The sequence below is a fragment of the Anomaloglossus baeobatrachus genome, chromosome 1 (assembly GCF_048569485.1).
Source record: "Anomaloglossus baeobatrachus isolate aAnoBae1 chromosome 1, aAnoBae1.hap1, whole genome shotgun sequence".
Taxonomy (NCBI): Eukaryota; Metazoa; Chordata; class Amphibia; order Anura; family Aromobatidae; genus Anomaloglossus; species Anomaloglossus baeobatrachus.
Window position 1 is genome coordinate 397,870,890 of NC_134353.1, and position 18,770 is coordinate 397,889,659.

The window sequence follows — 18,770 nt, forward strand, 5'->3', positions numbered from 1 at the left end:
AGTCCTACCCCAAACCATGATCCACCCAAACTAGTGCTCACAGGAGACATGCAACAGCAGCAGAGAGGCAGTTTTTCTGTGAAGTGAGCGCTGAAAAATTGCGTTGTCGCTGGAAAATTAAGTGAGGCGGCGAGCAGAGAGCGCCGCTGCAGCAGTGCTGATAGGCCAACCACCACTGGGTGACTGACAAGGCGAGACCATGGCCCCAGACAAGAATGCAATCGTGGCCATCAGGCAGGGGGAAGCGTGCAGCAGTGAACGCCGCGGCCCACGTGTCTGAGACCTGCGACCTCCAGCACGTCACCGCTGCCTGCACATGTACACAAGCGCCCTACCCTCACACGAGCACCACAGTGAGAGAGGAAAAGGGGAGAGCGGGAAAGAAAAAGAGGCTATACTCACCAGTTTTGAAGATCGCACGTTTTCTGCTACATACACGAGGATGCTATTTGGGGCGAATGGGCAAGTCTATTGACATACGGAGCACCACCCCGTACCTAACAGCAAGGTACACAGTCCGGCCAGAGGGAGATAGAGGATTTGGCCTGAGATTTTACAGCCTGTACTCTCTGCCACCATGCAGGTAAAAGAGTGTTCAATTGCACCCTGTTACGCTGAAGATTCTGGGGAAAAAATATTAGGAAATGTCTACGGAACAGACTCTATCTCCAACTGACATAGAAAAAAAACTGAGGAGGCAAGTTCAACCCGGTGAGGTGTAGTCTGCTGTGGAGGAAATAACTTTTAGTTCTATGTAATATCTGCGACAGCTTTCAGGTGGCAGAAGGCTATCCCAGGCTTCTGTGTCCCCAATGAAGCGACCGAGAAACACTGATGACGGTGAAAACAGACAACAATGACACACTGACTATACACTGATGGGAAAAAACGGACACACGGACCATCCACTGACTATGCACTGATGGTAAAAAACGGACGCACGGACCATCCATTGATGACACACGGACCATCCACCGACTATGCACTGATGGTAAAAATGGACACACAGACCATATAATGATAACACACTGATGGTAAAGACAGACACAAGGACCATACACTGGTGACACACTGATGGAAAAAGACACGGTTTGTACACTGATGATACACTGATGGTAAAGACAGACACACAGACCGTACACAGATAACATGAAAAATCGTGTTTCAAATGTGAAATAAGACTAATTTCAAAAGTTACTTTTCACCAAATATGTATGCAGTTTAGTAAAAAGAAAAAAAAAAGAAAATACAAATTCTATGAAGGTATTTCTATCCTTTAACGTTTTCACAGTGCCGCTGCCAATTACATCATATCCAAAATACATTCAGGTCATAGCCAGCACACAGCAACTAAACAACTTCCAATAAAGCAATAGTATTCTCTGGGACAGATTTCATAACATTCTCTATTGAGCAATAGGCAAGGTAAGTCAGGGGCATTAAAAATTCATAAGAGGATATGTACAACGTGTCCTCGGGGCAGCTGAATATTTTACTACACTACAAGAAGCAAGTAAACAGATACGCATCCCAGTTTACAAGGTCAAGTTCTGTCTATTAATGTAAAAGCCAGTGGGTATCAGGGAGCCAGCAATGTGGTACCCTCAATTGACCGTGTGGTTTTTGAATGAGGGACAAGAGACTGCTGCACAAGAGACTGCTTTCATCCGATAAAGCAGGGGTCTCAAACAGCGGCCCCTCACGCTTTTTCTTGCAGCCCACAGACACTGAAACAATTTCAGCTGGTGGAGGGGGTCGCCGCTGTTAGTGCTTCATCTAAAATTCAGATGAACGTTTTGCCGATGCTATGCAGAGTCAAGTTCTCTCTGCACAACTATTCCAATGGTAGCTGCCGGCCAATCAGAGGCAAGCAGCTGACGAGTATGAACTCAGCTGCTTGCCTCTGATTTTCTGGCAGCTGCCATTGGAATAGCTGGGCAGAGAGAGCTTAAGGGGGGCTTTACACGTTGCGACATCGCTTCCGAAATATCGTCGGGGTCACGTCGTTAGTGATGCACATCCAGCGCAGATAGCGACATCGCAACGTCTAAATCTTAGATGCGCCAATAAACGATCGCAAAAGCGTATAAAATTGGTGATCTGTGTAGCGTCGGTCATTTTCATAATGTCGGGTCGACCGCAGGTACGATGTTGTTTGTCGCTCCTGCAGTAGCACACATCGCTGTGTAAACCCGCAGGAGCGACAAACATCTCCTTACCTGCGACCCGACGGCAATGCGGAAGGGAGAAGGTGGGCGAGATGTTGTGTCCCGCTCATCTCCGCCCCTCCGCTTCTATTGGCTGGCCGATTAGTGACGTCGCCGTGACTCCGAACGCACCTCCCCCTTGAAGGAGGGATAGTTCGGCAGTTACAGTGACGTCGCCGAGCAGGTATGTGCGTGATAAGCTGCCATAGCGATAATGTTCGCTACGGCAGCAATCACCACATATCGCATGTGCGACGGGGGCGGGTACTATCACGCTCGGCATCGCTAGCCAATGCTAGCGATGTCGCAACGTGTAAAGTACCCCTAACTCTGTGCAGCTCCAGCAAAACGTTCCTCTGAATTTTAGATGAAGCGCTGACAGCAGAGGCCCCTCCTACAGCTGCATTCGTTTCCGTGTCTGCAGGCCGCAAGAAGCATGGATGAGGATGCCGAGAGAACAAAGGACAGGTGAAAAGAATGTATTTTGTTTTGGTGTGCGTGTGTGTGATGGCAGAATAGACCAGGATGAGACATTACTACAATAGGAGGACCTGCTTGGGCACATTAGTAAAAGGGGACAAGGATGGGCACATTACTACAGGATGGGGACAAGAATAAGCACATTACTACAGGATGGGGACAAGGATAAGCACATTACTACAGGATGGGAACAAGGATGGGCACATTACTACAGAATGGGGACCAGGATGGGCACATTAAACAAAAAAAGTACACATTTATTATAATTAACAAGTGAAAACTTTTCAAAAACAGTGATCCCAAATGTGTATAGAAAACCAAAAAAAATGGCACTAAAAAATTATCACTGTGTCCTGAAAGAATATTTTTTTCTATGTGCAGCCCATATACCCAGCTGAGCTTGAGACCCCTGCTATAAGTTGTATTGTTGGTATGGCTCTTCAATAGATTTATGGTGCTGATTGCTATGTGATACAACTAACATTTGCACTGCAGAGAGCGGCTCGAGCCCGCTTCATATTTCATACACACGCACCTCAACTGTGGCAATAGGATGTGCAATAGGGTCAATGTAAAGTGTGTGGGGACGGCTCTATCATCCAATTACAAATATTCAAGTGGAACCAAAAGTTAGATTTCGCCATTGCTGATTCTTAGTTCCTCTAGAGATAGGCACTGCCATTCGATGAGGAGAAAAATCAGAAGCCAGACATGCTAGGTGCATTTATAGGATAGCCAGAAGAGATAGTTGCCTTAGCTGAAGAATATAGCCAGCTGTATTCTGTTAGATCAGACAAAACATTACTCTTTTTAAAAAAAAATAAATAAATAAAAAAATTCCTAAAATCCTGTGTCTACATATTGCAATACTGCTCTTGTTAAGGCATCTGGATCCTCCTGGGCAAAGGTGGTAGAATGATTCCCGCTGAAGAACCCGGCTTTTTCTCATGAGCACTGGACACACAACGTCTGAGAGGTAATGAAAAGACCACATCGGGCGCCATACCAAGTATGTAACTGCAATATCTAGACATTCTGGTTCTGTAGGATATGACAAAGTCATATAAATTTCTTTGTGGGGCAACCATTTTAATGATGAAAAAGGAGGGCACACTATAGACAGCTTCCAGCCACATGCAACTTACTTAGAATGTTTCCCTTTGCTTCTTCTTAGCTTTATTAATGTTCTTAAAGAGCTAGAAATGAAAAAGGTAATTGAAAGTTATAAGGGTGGGAGTGAAAATTTACAAAGCTAAAACTGAGGCACAATTACATAAAACTAACAGTCTTGTATGATTTGCACAATATAGGAGTCACTTTGTGATCTTTGCCAGATGAGGCTGCATGTCTTCACAATGGCCATCTTCATACGTGCGCATAAAAAAAAAAAAAAGTACTGTCCGCTTTGACCATCCATGTGACCGTCCATATGGACGTATGTGTCCTGTGTGCCATCCATGTGACACATTAAAAAAATGGAATGATTTTTAGGTGTTTGTAGATGTGCAAGGATGAGATAGATCGATTGAACAGCTTTCTATTTAATCAAATAAGTTAAATGAGGGGAGAAAAAAAAAAAAAAAAAGGAAGATGTGGGCCCCCCCATTATTGATAACCAGCAAAGGTAAAGCAGACAGCCGAAATCTGATATTAGCCAAGAAGGTCCATGGTTATTGGGCCCTTCCCAATCTAAAAATAGCAGCCCACAGCCACCTCAGAAGTGACACATCACATCAGATGCACCAATTCTGGTGCTTTGCTCAACTCTTTGCGATTGTCCTGGTGCGTTGACAGTTGGGGTAATAGTAGTTGGGGTTGATGTCAGCTGTGTAATGTCAGCTGCCATCAGGCCCAGGGATTAGTAATGGAGAGGCGTCTATCAGACCCCATCATTACTAACCCAGTAATCCCCAAAAAATGACACGCACACATACAAACATTCCTCAAAACTCTCCCTCATTCCCCACTTGATTACTCCCCAAGAAATTCACACGGGTCCGCCGTAGTCTACCAAATCCACCGCAGTCCACAAATAAAAACCTGAAACACAAAAACAAAGCATACAAACACAGAGAAATAAAACAAGACACCTATCCGTGTTCACTACTTTATTAAAAACATTAAAAAAAGCACGCAGCTCTGACGTAGTCTAGGGATTCAGACGAACAAACTCTATGGAGCATCGTTCTGACACTCCATAGATTTTGCTTACGGGCTATTCTGAGTCATGCTGTGCGAAACCGGACGCCTCTGAAGAGCGGTGACATTAGTAACGTTATCACTTTTCAGAGACGCAGAGCCATAAACAGCGCAGCGGGACCCGTAAGGCTATGTGCCCACGTTGCATTCTGTACCTGCAGACATTTCTGCAGCGATTTGAACTGCACTGTGCGCTTCAAATCGCTGCAGAAACACTGCGTAATGAAAAGCCGATTTCATGCGCTCTGGATGCAGCCCCCACCATAGACAGAGCGGGGGCTGCATCCAAAGTGCACGAAAGAAGTGACATGTTGCTTTTTAGAATGCAGCAATTTGGCAGCATGCAAATCGAAGCGTTCTAAAACGCAACGTGCGCATGGATTATCCACAATCTTTATAGATTGTGCCGGGGACGCAGGACGCATGCAGTTACGCTGCGGTGCAGAACGCAGCATAACTGCATCCAATACGCACACGTGGGCACACAGCCTAAGTGTCTGTAAGCATAGTCTATGGAGTGTCAGAACGATGCTCCAAAGACTTTCAATGGCATCACTAGACCTGCATGGTTTTTTTTGTATAAATGCCTGGTGTAATTTCTCTGTGTTTATATGTTTCTGGTTTTGGTTTCAGGTTTCCATTTGTGGACTACAGTGGATTCTGTGAACTACAATGGATTCGATGGTCTATGGCGGACCTGTGTGGATACATATTTTTTTTTTCATTTCTTTGAAAGTAAAGAACATGGGAAAGTTTTGGGAAGTGTTTATTTTAATAAATAACTTTTTTGTGTTTTTTTTTATTATTATTAGTGGGTGAATAATGGAGGTATCTGATAAACACCTCTCCATTACCATCACCAGGGCTTGATGCCATCTGACACTACAAAGCTAACATCAATGCCATAAACCATTACACTAATGGCACACGCACCAGGGCATAGGGAAGAGCCCAGGCAAAGCGCCAGAATTGGAGCGTCTCATGACGACCATGGGCCTTCCCAGCCTGATAACATCAATCTGCAGCTGTCTGCTTTACCTTTGCTGGTTCTCACAAATTGGGGGTACCCTATGTGGTTTTTCCAGTTATTTGATTAACATCTAGTACAATCTATTTATCATATATCCTCTATTATCTTTGTACATGTGTAGCACATAAAAATCAATAATTTCTTGAATGCATTGAATTCTAGTATGTGTCACATGGGCGGCACATGGATGCCATCTGTGTGCTGTATGTGTCTTTCATGGACCCATTGAACTGTATGGATCTGCGTGATCCATGCTTCAAGGAAAAAAACAAAAACAAAAAGAGGACATGGGTCACATGGACATACGATCCATGTGAAAACACAGAGGTGTGAAATTCAACACGTTATAATGGGTGTGAACATGTGAAAATGAACGCCACACGTATGTGAAGGGGGCCTAAAAGGGTTTAGTGCAAAAAGGGTATGGTCTAACATACAATACTATGGGCCAAAAATACATCATAATTTTTGCACAAAGTCAGTCAATAGATGGTGTAAACTGAGACGAGACAGTGTAAAGAGGAATCAAATGTATCACGCTGTATAAATCACAATGTTAAACTTGGTGCATTTTAAGATTGTCTAGTCCATGTTTTTGCTGTCTAAACATTACATATACTGCGCCTTGCGAAAGTATTCGGCCCCCTTGAATTTTTCAACATTTTCCCACGTTTCAGGCTTCAAACACAGATTTAAAAAAAAAAAAAAAAAAAAAAATTAAACTATTTGTGCACAATGCCAAACTATGTGTTTGGCGTAAAAGCAACACAGCTCATCACCCTGAACACACCATCCCCACTGTCAAACATGGTGGTGGCAGCATCATGGTTTGGGCCTGCTTTTCTTCAGCAAGGACAGGGAAGATGGTTAAAATTGATGGGAAGATGGATGGAGCCAAATACAGGCCCATTCTTGAAGAAAACCTGTTGAGGTCTGCAAAAGACCTGAGACTGGGACAGAGATTTGTCTTCCAACATGACAATGATCCCGAACATAAAGCAAAATCTACAATGGAATGGTTCAAAAATAAACATATCCAGGTGTTAGAATGGCCAAGTCAAAGTCCAGACCTGAATCCAATCGAGAGTCTGTGAAAAGAGCTGAAAACTGCTGTTCACAAACGCTCTCCATCCAACATCACTCAGATCGAGCTGTTTGCAAAGGAAGAATGGGCATGAATTTCTGTCTCTCGATGTGCAAAACTGATAGACACATGCCCCAAACGACTTGCAGCTGTAATCGCAGCAAAAAGTGGTGCTACAAAGTATTAACTTAAAGGGGAAAAATATTATTGCACACCCCACTATTCAGTTTTTTATAAAAATGTAAAATAAGCAATAAAATTTCATTGACCTTCACAATTGTGTCCCACTTGTTGTTGATTCTTCACCATAAAATTTAACATTTTTATCTTTATGCTTGAAGCCTGAAATGTAGGAAAATGTTGAGAAATTCAAGGGAGCCGAATACTTTCACAAGGCACTGTGTATGTAGCTATACTGTACATGAAGGAATCCCCTGGTAAGGGCTCATTCACATGACCGTTCAGTTTGTCCTGGTCAGTTCCTGTTTTTTTACGGACCCACGGACAGGACCATCTTTTCAATGTCTTTTGTGTAGGATCGGATGGCACATGGAAAAACTTCTGTGTGCATCCAATCCTACAAAAAAACACACTGGATGCCGGATGTCCGTTCCGTTTTTAGGAACATGTCCTATTCTGTTCCATAGTAACGGACCGTGACTCATTACAAGTCAATGGGCCCGCAAAATCCCCGGAAGCCGCATGGAATCACTTCCGTGTGACCTCCGTCGGGTGCCTGTGCAGTCTGTGTCTCGCCCCAGCCCCGCGGCTGCTCGCACTGCAGTGTGTCAGTGTCTGCCCGCACTATAGTGTCAGCAGCTTCTCACATAGCAGTGCGGGCAGCCGCGGGGATGACGAGCGCTGCTGTCAGGAGGTTAGATGAGATCATTACCTGCTGTGACGATCTCCTGTTCTCCCGACGTCAGTCACTGCCTTCTATTCCCGCCGCGGTCTTACGTCACGTCTCACGGGCGGCCCGAGACTGTCATTAGCGGTGACGTCACTGGCTCCCGCGATTCTTTGATGAGAACGCGGCAGGCATAGAAGTCAGTGACAGCGCTGACGTCAGGAGTGCAGGTGATTGTCACAGCAGGTAATGATCTCATCTAACCTCCTGATGGCAGCGCTCGTCATCCCCTGCAGTGACCTGGGCTGACCTATTGATGTTAGCTCAGGTCACTGCACTACTCTCCCAGCCAATGGGGAACATTCTGTTCTTCATTGACTGGGACAGTGACTATGGTATGGATCGTCGTGGGACCCCCTTGTTTGATTACGCCAGACCCAGATTTGATTGTTCTTTTCAATAAATTGGTGAAAGAGGGAATGGTTTGGGGAGTGTTTTTTCAAATAAAACTTTTTTTGTTGTCAATTTTTTTTTTTTTTATTACTGACTGGGTTGGTGATGTCGGGTATCTGATAGACGCGTGACATCACTAACCCCAGGACCTGATGCCAGGTGACATTACACATCTGGCACCAACCCCATATATTACCCCGTTTGCCACCGCACCAGGGCAACGGAATGAGTTTGGGCGAAGCGCCAGGATCGGCACATCTAATGGATGCACCACTTCTGGGGCGGCTGTAGCCTGCTATTTTTAGGCTGGGGAGTGTCCAATAACAGTGGACCTCCCTAGTCTGAGAATACCAGACCACAGCTGTCTGCTTTACCTTGGCTGGTGATCCAATTTGGGGGGGGACCCCGTTTTGTTTTTTTAAATTATTCATTTAATTTAAAATAACAGCGTGGGGTGCCCTCTGTTTTGGATTACCAGCCAAGGTGAAGCTGCCAGCTGTGGTTTGAAGGCTGCAGCCGTATGCTTTACCCTAGCTGGCTACAAAAGATAGGGGGGACCCCATGTTATTTTTTTAAATTATTTATTTATTTTTTCGCTAAATACAAGGCTAAGCACCGTTTAGTGCCACATGAAAGTCACAAAAGGATGCCAGCTTAGAATATGCAGGAGGGTGGGACATTATATATTTCTTTCTCATCTATCTATCTATCTATCCCTCTATTCATTCATCCATCCCTCTATCTCTCTGTCTCTATCTATCTATCTCTATATCTATTCATCTATTTATCTTTCTTGCTGCTTCCGTTTTTTGTGGTCCGCAAAAAAAGGAAGGCACACGGATGACACGGACCGTATATGGAACGGAACTGAAGTCACACGGATGCATCCGTGAAAAAAAGGACCGTTTTTTGCGGCCCGCAAAAACGGAACGGTCATGTGAATGTAGCCTAAGGGTGATTGTCCAATAGTAATAGTTACAGAATGATGTTACACTGTATTACTTTGGATTGAACAACATAAGCTGTGCTGCAGTGTGACACCTCACTGCCACCTAGTGTTCACCTCAGAACATTACATATTGGTGTCATGCAGCGCCATCCTCCGTCTTGTGCCTTGAATAAATACGTTTACAGTTTTACATTCTGCATTATATGGACTTATTGGGTATGGTATAGTAAAAGTACTGATAAATACGGTATGTCCCATAATGTCAGCAGGTATGGAAAGGCTCTGCTGCATTCTGCTTTTGTGACCAGACGTTACCCAATGTTCTGGTTCCCTGGCCCTTGAGCTCGTATAGTCTGTGACTGTGGGGTTCAATTTGTTTCCAGGTTCTGGATAACACTCTGCAAGAACTTAATTTCCTTGGACTTCTCCTCAGCCTATCACCTCCAAAGAAAAAGGCAGACTGAAAGAATTAATCAGTTCAAGGAGCAGTATTTACGAATATTCTCCAGCTCCCACCAAGATAACTGGCCAGACTGGCTTCCTTGGGCCGAATTCACCCATAACAATTATATTTTAGGAGTCTTCTGGGAGATTACCATTAGTTACAGTGTTCAGCCGAGAACCTCGATATCCCCTTGCCTATTCTAGCTAAAAGCATACTTCCTGCTGTGACCACGTCTCTCAGGACCACCATAACATCTGGACTGAGGTACAAGCTACCGTAATTTGGCTGTACTTACTGCTAGAGCAAAGAAGAATGCTGATAGACACCATCGACCTGTTCCCAACCGGAGATAAGGTATGGCTTTCAACAAAAACAAACCAAAAAAACATATGTTTGCAAAAAAAACTGTCACCCAAGTTTATTGGTCCTTTCCCAATTAATGAGCAAGTAAACCCGGTTAGTCTTCTGGGCTGCAAGAAGGTTGGCGGTAATCTCGTCTACTTGATTGGAAGGGATACGGTCCTGAGGAGGGATGTTGGGTGCCAAAGAAGGACTTAAATGCTCCAATATTGCTCAGAAAATTTCATGCAAAGCATCCACCTTCTTCCATAATGGACTCTTCTGGGAGGGGCCCTATGAGGGGTGAGTACAGTTATGCACTTTTCCCAAATCCGGTCTGTGCGTCCTCACCCCAGTCCACTAAACTATGTTGTGTTCGGGTTTTGCAGATAGGCCAGAGTGATCTTCTGCATGGGCCCTTATAAGGCTCACCAAAACACACACCCATGTCTTGGTATTAAGACTTTAGTGTTCCAGAGTACTGTATGTGGCTTCCAGGTTCTCTGCTACCAATCTCTGGTCTGCCTTCCTGCGGTTTCCAGTACTTCTGGTACGGATTTCCAGTACTTCTGGTATGGGTCTCCAGTCTGCCTACCTGCGACCTCCAGTGCCTCTGGCCTGCCTGCGGCTTCCAGTACCTCTGGCCTGCCTGTGGCTTCCAGTACCTCTGGCCTGCCTGCCTGCCTGCGGCTTCCAGTACCTCTGGCCTGCCTGCGGCTTTCAGTACCTCTGGCCGGCCTGCCTGCGGCTTCTAGTACCTCTGGCCGGCCTGCCTGCGGCTTCCAGTACCTCTGGCCAGCCTGCCTGCGGCTTCCAGTACCTCTGGCCGGCCTGCCTGCGGCTTCCAGTACCTCTGGCCGGCCTGCCTGCGGCTTCCAGTACCTCTGGATCGGCCTGCCTGCGGCTTCCAGTACCTCTGGCCTGCCTGCCTGTGTGGCGCCCCTGACCTGGTCAGGCACCACTGAGTACTGCACCCATGCTGGGGACAGTACAATACAGGTAATCCAGATGGCTGGCTGGGGTGTGGAACACAGGCGCATAGTGATCAGGCCTCACACATGTACCTAAGAGAGGACCCCTGGGGAACCCAGGAGGGGGCAGAGCCTACGCCTTCACTGGAATAGTGGAGGGGGTGAGAGCTTCCATCTCCTCTCAAGGGGTGTGGTAAGAGAGTCTGGTTGCTAGGTGGCGTAGGCAGACACAAGTGGGGAAGGAAAGAGAGATAGGAGGAGTTAGTTAGAGCTTGGAGCTCGGACTGAGGAGATGTCAGCAGAAAGAGCAGAGATGGAAAAACCCACCAGTGAGTCGGTTAGAGCAGAACTCCAGAGGGCTCAGTGAGGAGCAGACCTGTGGGGCTGTTGCTGTCTAACAGCGCCCGCGCAGTGACTACAGACGGGGGAGAACGGTCAACTAGGAGTGCTGCCTGAAAGCCAGCTTCAGCTAGAGAGTGCACGGAGTGGGAAGTAAGGAGACTTCTAGAGAGCACCAGGCCCAACCGGGCGGCAGATCCCGAAGCGAGGATAGATTCACCTTTCCCTGCTAAACCTGCCGGTGTGGGGCTCTTACAGCCCACACCACAACACTACAAAAGCCGGAGCCACGTAACCACAAGTTTGGGCCCATAGGTCATAGGAGGCAAGAGGCTGGAGTGGCCTGGTCCGGGGAACAAGCACACGGCAAACAACAAGGGGAGAGAGGCTGCAGCATCTTCCCTGGGTGACCCCCATAGGGACTCAAAGTCGGGGTTACCCCAAACCACCAAGGGCTAAGGAAGGCGAGTCAGTAGTCACCCTCATAAAGTCAGCCTGAAGGATACCTGGTTCCCATCTGGTTCATCTCAGCTACGCCCGGGCTACTCACCCTGCCATCTAATGTGAGTAAAAACCCTGAAAGACATCCTGCCTGTGTGGTCATTCTGCGACTTGTGGTACTACAAACCTACACAGGGCCCTGGGGCTTGCCTCACTCTCAGGAGGCTACTACATCTAACTGCACATACCATCAGCCCCAGGCGACCCTCAACCTGCAGTGGCGGTCCCTACTGGCCGCAATACTGAGAGTGGCGTCACGATCAAAACAAGAAGATTTCCTACCAGTGACGGAGATCCAGCAACGTGGAGTCCCTGAAGGTAACGCGCCGACACCGACACTACACCTGCGGGGCTTCACATCTGGCGTCACGAACAGGATAAGGACTAGACCTGTTCAGACAGGTGACCATGTGCCTGGGCGGTCCGCTTGAAAAATTGGAAGCGCCGCCATATTGCCACCATGAAAAGCGCGCTGAAAAACAACAGCAGCCCGCGCTGGAAGAAGTTACCGCCCACGAAGAGGTGTGGCTACCCAGAGATCCCCTGCAGAGTTCTGAGCTTGCCAGCTATGAGAGTGGAAGCGTCGAGAAACGGCGGAGCAGAAGGGGAGCCACAAGCCTGCTGCTGGGAGAGGAGCTGCTGAAAGAGGCAGAACAGAAGCTGGACAGCTTGCTACAGGAGGCAGCGACGAGGCCACCGCTGGGAGATCGTGCGGAAGACGGCGCAGAAGGAATGGCGTCTGACAGCAGGAACCCAGAACCAGGCTCCGCTGCCTGGTGGTATCGGGAGCTGGCCCAGTTCTGTGATCGACTGGAGACCCGGGTCATAGAGCAGGTCAGAGAAGAGTACGCGGAGTTCCTGGGGATGGCTGCGGCGGTGCGGACCTACGAGGAGGGAGCCGCGCGACGCATGTCAGACCGAGCGGCGACGACGCAGACCCCGATGCTGCCACCGGTGGGTGAGTCAAGTGATGCCCCGGCCAGCGCGAGTGCCCCGACCCCTGCAGCCACGCCCGCGGTCCCCGAAGAGGCGCCCGGCGCGGCGATGCTGGACCAGGCCGCAGCCACGCTAGAAGCAGCCCGCCAAGCCCAGGCCGCTGCAGCGATGCCCCGCCTGTCCCGCAGGGCTCCGACCACCACGGCAGTGCTCATCCGTGCTGCAGGTGTGACGCTGACCCAGGCTGCCACCCTGCTGAACCCAGCCCGCCAAGACTCCAACGCAGCAGCGACGCTCGTCCGCGCCGCAGGTGATATGCTGAACCAGGCCGCAGCCCCGCCGGGTGCGGCCCGCCAAGCTCCGATCACCGCAGCGATGCCCTGCCCGGCCCGCACAGACCAGGCCGCCGCAGCGATGCCCTGCCCGGCCCGCACAGATCAGGCCGCCGCAGCGATGCCCTGCCCGGCCCGCACAGATCAGGCCGCCGCAGCGATGCCCTGCCCGGCCCGCACAGACCAGGCCGCCGCAGCGATGCCCTGCCCGGCCCGCCAAGACCAGGCCGCCGCCATACAGGGCGCGGCCCGCCAAGATAAAAGAGACATACCATTTACCCCGGCCTGCAAGGCCAGAGCTGATACCGCTCCCCAATCCACGGAGGTCTCTGATAGGAAGCCCACGCTGGAGGAAGAATACTGGCAGATGAGGGCTGACATGGAGGCCAAGTTTCCCCAGTGGTTGGTGGATCTGTACCTGCGCCCCCCATGCACCCCTGAGGAGATTCAGGCAACCCCTGCAGCCGCGCCGGAGAGTCCCCCGCCCGGGCCAGCAGAAGAAAGTCCATCCCCAGTCCTGCCACCAGAGGAGTGCCAGGAAGAACTAAGGGGGAGAGGAGGCCAGGAAGCAGAAGGGCTAACTCCGACGCCAGCCGCAGCAGACCCCTACCCAGAGCCGGAGATGCTGCCCTATTCCCGCTGGGAGGAGGAAGACTTGACACCGTCAGCAGACGAAGATCAGCCCAAAGACCTCACCTGGGAGCCTGCAGGCATGAACCCAGCCCGCAAGACACGGCGCAGCAGATCAAAGCGTCCTCCGACACCACAGTCCCCAGAACAGAAAGAGGTTACAGCCAGAGATCTGGAGGAGAAAAGGTGCCTAAGAAGGTCCAAAGCCCAGGCTAGAGGACCCCTTTACAGAGGAATAGTAGAGGACTTCAACCTGAAAAGTGGATACGGCTTCATTGTAGTGAAAGGAATAAAAGAGGGCATATTTGTTAACAGGAGAGATGTTCAAGCCCACCTGCCCAGAGGACATTCCGGCAGAAATTTGAAAATTGGAGAAGCAGTACAGTTCACTCTGCATGAAGGTGAAAGGGGATTGTATGCGCTCGATGTAGCACCATGTCCAAGACAAGAAAGACAAGAAAGACAAGAAAGACAAGAAAGACAAGAAAGACAAGAAAGACAAGAAAGACAAGAAAGACAAGACAGAGATAAAGAAACAGATACAGAAAAGGAATCAGATGCAGACCAAGAAAGGAAAGACACGGAACCTATAGATGAGGCAACCACAGATGAAGACAGAGACAAAGAGCAGGAAAGTCACAGGTGCCAGTGCCCAACGTGCCCTCGCCCTAGTGAAAAAGAGGAGTAAAGTAAAGTAAAGTAAGAAGAGAAGTTCCTGTTTTGACCAGTTTTGAAAGGTTTTGTTTGCAACGTTTAAGAAATGCGCCCACAAAAACTATTGTGAGAAACAAACTTAAGGCTATGAACTTGCTATAGCCACAAACTCTCGCAGTGTAAATAGTTACACCAGTGGCACCACCACCAGGGCCAGCCTGTTTAGGGGCTTGGCTCGTCTGCAACCAGGGGGGCCCGTCCGTAGAAAAGGGCCTTGGCTCACCTGCGACCAGAGAGCACGCCTGTTTATGGGGCCTTGGCTCACCACCACAAAGAGGGTACCTGGTCAGCACCAACTGTGGAGTCCGCCTCTGCATCCTGCCAGAAGAGGCTGACGGCGCGGATCCACCAGGCCAGGTATACCCTGAAACCACCAGCCCATGAAAGCCGCCTATACATCCTGCCAGAAGTGGCTGAAGTTGCGGCCAACGTGAGAGGGTTTTGGGTGGGTTAACGGACTTGTGGGTGGAGGGTGGTGATGTCTGATACCTGGTGCTTTTAAAAATGTTTTACATGTTTTAATGTTTTATGCATTTTAAAATGTTGTCTTGCAGCCCGAGGACGTGCTGGTGATAACTAAGGGGGAATGTGGCGCCCCTGACCTGGTCAGGCACCACTGAGTACTGCACCCATGCTGGGGACAGTACAATACAGGTAATCCAGATGGCTGGCTGGGGTGTGGAACACAGGCGCATAGTGATCAGGCCTCACACATGTACCTAAGAGAGGACCCCTGGGGAACCCAGGAGGGGGCAGAGCCTACGCCTTCACTGGAATAGTGGAGGGGGTGAGAGCTTCCATCTCCTCTCAAGGGGTGTGGTAAGAGAGTCTGGTTGCTAGGTGGCGTAGGCAGACACAAGTGGGGAAGGAAAGAGAGATAGGAGGAGTTAGTTAGAGCTTGGAGCTCGGACTGAGGAGATGTCAGCAGAAAGAGCAGAGATGGAAAAACCCACCAGTGAGTCGGTTAGAGCAGAACTCCAGAGGGCTCAGTGAGGAGCAGACCTGTGGGGCTGTTGCTGTCTAACAGCGCCCGCGCAGTGACTACAGACGGGGGAGAACGGTCAACTAGGAGTGCTGCCTGAAAGCCAGCTTCAGCTAGAGAGTGCACGGAGTGGGAAGTAAGGAGACTTCTAGAGAGCACCAGGCCCAACCGGGCGGCAGATCCCGAAGCGAGGATAGATTCACCTTTCCCTGCTAAACCTGCCGGTGTGGGGCTCTTACAGCCCACACCACAACACTACAAAAGCCGGAGCCACGTAACCACAAGTTTGGGCCCATAGGTCATAGGAGGCAAGAGGCTGGAGTGGCCTGGTCCGGGGAACAAGCACACGGCAAACAACAAGGGGAGAGAGGCTGCAGCATCTTCCCTGGGTGACCCCCATAGGGACTCAAAGTCGGGGTTACCCCAAACCACCAAGGGCTAAGGAAGGCGAGTCAGTAGTCACCCTCATAAAGTCAGCCTGAAGGATACCTGGTTCCCATCTGGTTCATCTCAGCTACGCCCGGGCTACTCACCCTGCCATCTAATGTGAGTAAAAACCCTGAAAGACATCCTGCCTGTGTGGTCATTCTGCGACTTGTGGTACTACAAACCTACACAGGGCCCTGGGGCTTGCCTCACTCTCAGGAGGCTACTACATCTAACTGCACATACCATCAGCCCCAGGCGACCCTCAACCTGCAGTGGCGGTCCCTACTGGCCGCAATACTGAGAGTGGCGTCACGATCAAAACAAGAAGATTTCCTACCAGTGACGGAGATCCAGCAACGTGGAGTCCCTGAAGGTAACGCGCCGACACCGACACAACACCCGTGGGGCTTCACACCTGCAGCTTCCAGTACCTCTGGCCGGCCTGCCTGCGGCTTCCAGTACCTCTGGCCTGCGTGCCTGCGGCTTCCAGTACCTCTCGTCTGCCTTCCTGCGGCTTCCAGTACCACTTGCCTGCCTTCCTGCGGCTTCCAGTACCACTCGTCTGCCTTCCTGCGGCTTCCAGTACCTCTCGTCTGCCTTTCTGCGGCTTCCAGTAGCTCTCGTCTGCCTTCCTGCGGCTTCCAGTACCTCTCGCCTGCCTTCCTGCAGCTTCCAGTGCCTCTGCTACTGGCCTTCTGTCTGCCTGTGGCTTCCAGTACTTCTGCTACCCATTTTCCCGTGCCTAACCTGCCTGCTGCACGTGGCCAGTGTGCCCACCCAGACCTTAGGCTTGGAGGATCCACCTCAACAGATGAGCCTAATACACTTATTTCTCTTAATTTTATCTCTCAATCTCAGCATAAAAAAGAAAGAGAACATTACATTGACCTAAAATTGAAGCCTCATGCATAATGAAAAAAAGACGCAAAAATTACTTACATGCAGATTTAAGAAAAAATAAAAAGTGCTTTATAAGGAATGGTAGTAAATGGACTGGTCTTGAACTGGTTAAATAATAGGTTATTTTCTGATGACACACGTCTTTTAAAGAGTAACTGTCATTTTAATTTTTATGTCATAAATCAATAGTACATGTGAAAATAAGAAACTTTGTAATATATCTTATCAGAGAAATCTGCTTCTCTCCCTTTCTGGCCTGATCATATATTCGCAGAATGCTCAATTCCTGGGTAAAATCTGTCTTCAGTGAATACAGATATTCCCATTACAGAAATAGGAGATGGCAGTAAGTGCTCAAACTTCTATGGAGACGTAACTGTCATTTTAGGGGAACTTGCAGCAGAATGTCTGTATCTGACTCTGGCTACTGCCTCTTACAAGTACTGACCGTCATCTCTGATCTCAGTAATGGGAAAGTGTGTCTTCACTGAATACAGATTTTACATGTGAATTGAAAGTGAATGACCAGTCCTGGAGGAGAAAGAAGCACACATACACAAAAGGCAATAGATTGGGAGATGACCTACCGTATGATTCCCACCATGAGTGACAGACCCCAAAGGGCTGTGCTGGCAGTCCACCACGTGTCAGACTTAATGTGAATAACGCCAGCATCTGCTGCCCAGGCCATATGCTCACATGGATAGTACAGCTGGTCAAATACGTTGCCCAATACAGAGATCCACCTGATGAGAAAGTCTTTCTCCTAACACACAGGGAGATTTATAAAATATTTACTGGTCATTTATGGGTTTTATTACAATTAATAAGTTGTTGTAATATAACCAAAATATGCCTAATAAATGCGATGGAAAAAAGATGCATAAGCGTAAAGAAAAGATCACCAACAAACAGTTCACATCGAGAGAGAAATTCTGCAAAGTATAAAAGGCACATACACAAGAACAATGGTAACTTGTGCAACACAAGGATTAATGGTCACTATTAGATCTGTAAATATCTTATAATTGGTCTATTAGAGGAAATGAAGCCTGAAATGTTCACACATAAACACATATTTCAGCCTCTATATACAGGACACTACGGGGCCGATTCATTAAAGGCTCGCTGGAGTATGCTGTGCCAAATTCATTAAGGACGTGTCCTCTCAGTGGCACGCACCTCGCCAGAAATCTTACTCCAGGCAAGGACTGGACCAGTATTTCTAGCAGAAGAGACGGCAGCTCTTTAGCTGAATTTGACGGGTGGGCATAGCCACTCTCTGTTCCACCCCCTCTCCGGCTTTGCCGTTGTGCAAAAAATAACATTTTGCACTTTTATGAATCAGTCTCAAAATATAGAAAAATACATATTAGGACACACTCATCATCTGACAAGTCACTTGGGCCCTATGGATACATTCTGCATGTAGGTAGTTAATATAGTTTCATAAAGTGTGAAGAATACATGGCCTAAGGAGGGGTCCTCAAGAATATACATTGATGGTCAATCTAACATACTGGGAGACAAAAGGTGCTGCCAGTGTGGTGCCCATTGGTTGGCTGCCAGTTAATGCAGAACCACCAGGTATCATGCACCAGTCCTATGAGGAGGCATGCTCAAAACCTGCCGATACCTCCAAGTGGGCAATGACGCATGTAACGCCGGTGTCCCTGCACTGTCCAGCTCCCTCCACCTGGCAGGGACGACGACGTACTCACTGCTGGCCTTCTCGCTCCCCTGCTCCTACTTTGGTCCCCACACTCCAGGGTCTGTGCACGTCACACAGGGTTCCTGGCAATGTCCTTAGGGCACAAGCACGCGGGCTCCCCACCTCTTTACCCCTGCGCAATATGCCATTTTATTTTTTTTACTCCCCTTCCAAGAGCAAATTTACCTGTCGGGGTCCTGCTTTTAGAGGTCACTGCCACAGGAACAAGCGTTCAGTACCCGTGGGGTAACCATTATGAGATTGGAAACTTCAGTAGAGCCTGAGCTTCTTT

At 48.7% G+C, this 18,770-nt stretch overlaps 1 protein-coding gene across 1 annotated transcript in view; it reads right to left on the reverse strand.

Annotated features, from left to right (window-relative positions):
- The window catches only part of LOC142302843 (peroxisomal membrane protein 11C-like), a 111,836-nt gene that overhangs the window by 75,541 nt on the left and 17,525 nt on the right, over positions 1 to 18,770 (reverse strand). Inside the window, exons 4-5 of the mRNA XM_075343986.1 lie at positions 17,355 to 17,533; positions 3,833 to 3,883 (exon numbers count right to left, since the gene is read on the reverse strand). Of these exons, the coding sequence (XP_075200101.1) occupies positions 3,833 to 3,883; positions 17,355 to 17,533 (230 nt within the window). The remainder of the gene's footprint in view (positions 1 to 3,832; positions 3,884 to 17,354; positions 17,534 to 18,770) is intronic.